Genomic DNA, 3,697 nt, shown 5'->3' with positions numbered 1-3,697 from the left:
CTTGCTCAAACATGTTAAGGAGACAGAGTTTTAAAACTATTCTTTATACTTCTTTCTGTATCACTTTTACACATCACTTATCCCTTCACTCTCCTTTTATTTCACTCACTTACATATTAATGCATGTCTTTATGTGAAGTTATATATTAAACAATTTAACATAGGCGCAGGAGTGGCTGTGTGGTAAGTAGCTTGCTTACCAACCACAAGGTCCTGGGTTCAGTCCCACTGCATGGCACCTTGGGCATGTGTCTTCTACTATAGCCTCGGGCCGACCAAAGCCTTGTGAGTGGATTTGGTAGACGGAAACTAATCGATTACTAATAATCAATTACTAATATCCTAATCGTTCGTCTAATCGATAACTAATATCGGTTACTAATATCCCTGACAAATAATATGAGTTAATTAAACACGCACATAAATCTCCAGCAAACTATGATAATTCAATCTGGTTTAAAATCAGATCAGCATCCCCTTCGATAGGAGTTTGTGCTGTATGTATATCATAGAAAGCAGCGATTTTGTCAGAGTATTCATATCGTGGAAGTAAAATCTAAATTTCGTCTAATAAAGGAGGATTATACCTTGAAAATGGACATGTGTTATTCAACTATTAGTTGATTCAATCCTCTATTTAAAGTGGCAGTTACCATCCCAGTAGCAAAAATTGACTTCAAATCAATAAGGAAACTCTTTACGCCACAACACAGCAATTACCTAATCAATAGAAAAACTATTCAGCTCTCTTACTCCATTACTTTAAATTTTGCTCAAATCCTGACATCCTTAAACTTTGAACTTACCTAACACCCATGCTCCTAATAACGATTGCAATTTCAGTAATCCGAATACATGTTTACTTAACTTCTACTACCTATTAAAAATATAGTTTACCAATCTTCAGGATAAAGTAGCGAATTACCTGAAGCGCATACAAGGCTTCAAATTCTTTTAAGTCATGATATGATCTACATAAGTACACTTTTAGAACTCTACCCCTTGGAAAATATGACAACACTTAATGAAGCTACATCTGGGACTTAGGAATATAGAACTGCACCTGAAATAATACGTATTATGAAAAGCATGTCCTTATTCAAAACGTTACAAACTATACAACCTTTCTACAGTGGAAAATATATAAAAACATTTTGCTGAGACCGCTACTCTCAATAAACATTCTGAGAACTTTATCACACATAGACAAAACCATGAAATCTTCCTGATACAACCAGAACCTCGATGTACAACTATAGATAATCTCGTAAAATTATAGCATAACTTCCGACATGCGCTGGAACTGGTTCACACTCCATTTTTTTTTCTTTCTTTCCGTTACTTCGCCCCAAAATGGGGAAGAAGATAAACACAAAATTTAACAGGCCCGCAGGCAAAAACAGCAACAGTATTTAACAAATTCAACAAAACATGGTTCACCCGAGCGGGGAGAACCTTCAACAAAGATACAACAAAGTATAACACGACTCACGTCAACTGCAATCAAAAATTATCTAAAACCAACAAAAATACCTCGTGGACTGACATTACTGACTGTGTCAGCCCACTATTTATTAGGAGTGAACCAGCCCACTTCTCACCTGGGGGCGTCCGCCACAAATGTTTTTATTGTTTTTTTTTTCATATTATATTCTTAGTTTTTCGTCTCTTATCTACATAAACGTACAAATGGTCGTGAGTTGTAGGGATATGATTCTTCAAAGCCATGTCTGCAATACTGCTTCCATTCTTTGAGGAACCATCCCTCATAATTCGCGCTTCATTCTATTCTTGTTGGCGAAGCCTGGCAAAACCTCCCACATACAAGGTATTCTTCAGAGACAGACATTGAAAAGGTATAACAAAAGAAACTCAATTGATCAATCACGATCTCCGACCGGATAGATGACGATGGGAAGGGAGCGGATATTCATCTAAATCTCTGGATTTCAGTTGCCAACGTGAAATGACTATGATCTAAACACCATTGGACATTTAATCTGCAACTAAGTGAACGATGATGACAACGGTGGTGATGATACTGATGATAATGACTACGATAATAACGGACTACAATCATGAATAACAAAAACAGCAACAACAATAAAGGTAACAACGTTAATAGCATCAGTAGTATTCAATGAAAACTTACGATGTTTATAATTCCCAATAAGTACTGCTCCAGGTGGCTCTTACCGTGGAACTTTACCAAAGTGTTGTCGGTAGCCAACAAAACTTCGAGATAAAAGTTAACGGGTATGTCCCTTCGTACACGATGTTGCCGTAGATGGTGCTGTCTCTGGGTTTTCATCTTATAGTGCCTACTTCCTGTATGGGGTTCAAACAAAATAGAATAAAATACGGAAATATAATATGAAGAAATAAAAGGAAAGGAAAGGGAACAATTATATTCTTTTGAGGGAGGCAGACACATGAAAGTACACACATACAATATTATACACACACACACACATACACACATACACACATACATATATATATTTGTATGTATAAGTATATAAGTATATATGTAAATATGTGTGTATATGAATGTGTATATATATATATGTATATGTGTATGCATAACTGTGTGAGTATATATATGTATATATATATATATATACACATATAATAATAATATTAGAGATAAAAATCTAAATTTACAGGTCAAAACTCAATTAAATTCAATTTATTAAAAATTAAAATTAAATTAAGTTTCACAGTATAAAATATATATATATAATTTTAGGGAAAAGAACCAAGGTTCATGAACTCATCGATGAAAATCCACTGTCACATATAGAAAAATTAATAAGTAAAAGCACAGTAAATAAGTATAATATAATACAAAATAAATATCATAAGATAAAGATAATAAAACGATTACACGTGTTTCATAACCAATTTTCAAAGAGAAAGAAAATTTAAATCGATTAAAATCGATGAAAACTATCGAAAATCAATTCTATTCAAAAATACAGCTAATCTTCAGGTCAAAATACAACAATAATAATAACAAAATAATATATCCTGTTAGCTTATATTATAATGGAATGTTTATAATTTTGATATTTTTAATAATATTTTTCTATCTTAATATAATAAGTATTTTATATAAATTCATTTGTTATTTATTGTTGGTTGATATATACATTCTTTTATTATTATTATTGTTGTATTTTGACCTGAAGATTAGCTAATATGGTAGTATTAGTATTTATTATCTATTAGGCACCAGTATTATGCACATTTTGGAGTTCCAGTATTTCGTATGGATGTTTACTTCTCATCGATATATGTGGATATAGTTAAATGGAAAGTTTGAACAGAGAATAACCAATTTATATACATTTTGTCAGTTATATATGCCTACAATTGTTTCCATATCTATCGTCATTCAAATTACAATTAAAAACTGCATTTTGAAATAACGAAGGTAGATATTTCTTCAGGTCAAAATTGACACATTTGTTTTTACATTCTAATAGATTGAACGTTCATCAACAAATTAAAATAGTAGCGTTCGTTTATTTATGTGAGCGTATGCGTGTTAGCATGTTTGAAACAAGGAAACCGTTATGGCCGTATACCTATTTTTCGTTTATATATTTATCAGTAAGTAAATCTATTTATTTCTTTATAATATCAATAATATAAATATTATTAATTGTGAGAACTTGTATTGATAGTATAGTTT

General features: G+C 31.9%; 1 protein-coding gene across 1 annotated transcript in view; it reads right to left on the bottom strand.

Moving 5' to 3' along the window:
* The window catches only part of LOC106879716 (A disintegrin and metalloproteinase with thrombospondin motifs 3-like), a 75,471-nt gene that overhangs the window by 30,261 nt on the left and 41,513 nt on the right, over positions 1-3,697 (bottom strand). Inside the window, exon 5 of the mRNA XM_014929396.2 lies at positions 2,153-2,328. Within this exon, the coding sequence (XP_014784882.2) occupies positions 2,153-2,328 (176 nt within the window). The remainder of the gene's footprint in view (positions 1-2,152; positions 2,329-3,697) is intronic.

Source organism: Octopus bimaculoides, chromosome 23 (assembly GCF_001194135.2).
Source record: "Octopus bimaculoides isolate UCB-OBI-ISO-001 chromosome 23, ASM119413v2, whole genome shotgun sequence".
Taxonomy (NCBI): Eukaryota; Metazoa; Mollusca; class Cephalopoda; order Octopoda; family Octopodidae; genus Octopus; species Octopus bimaculoides.
Note: the sequence above shows the minus strand (reverse complement) of the source record. Positions and strands in the feature narration are given on the sequence as shown.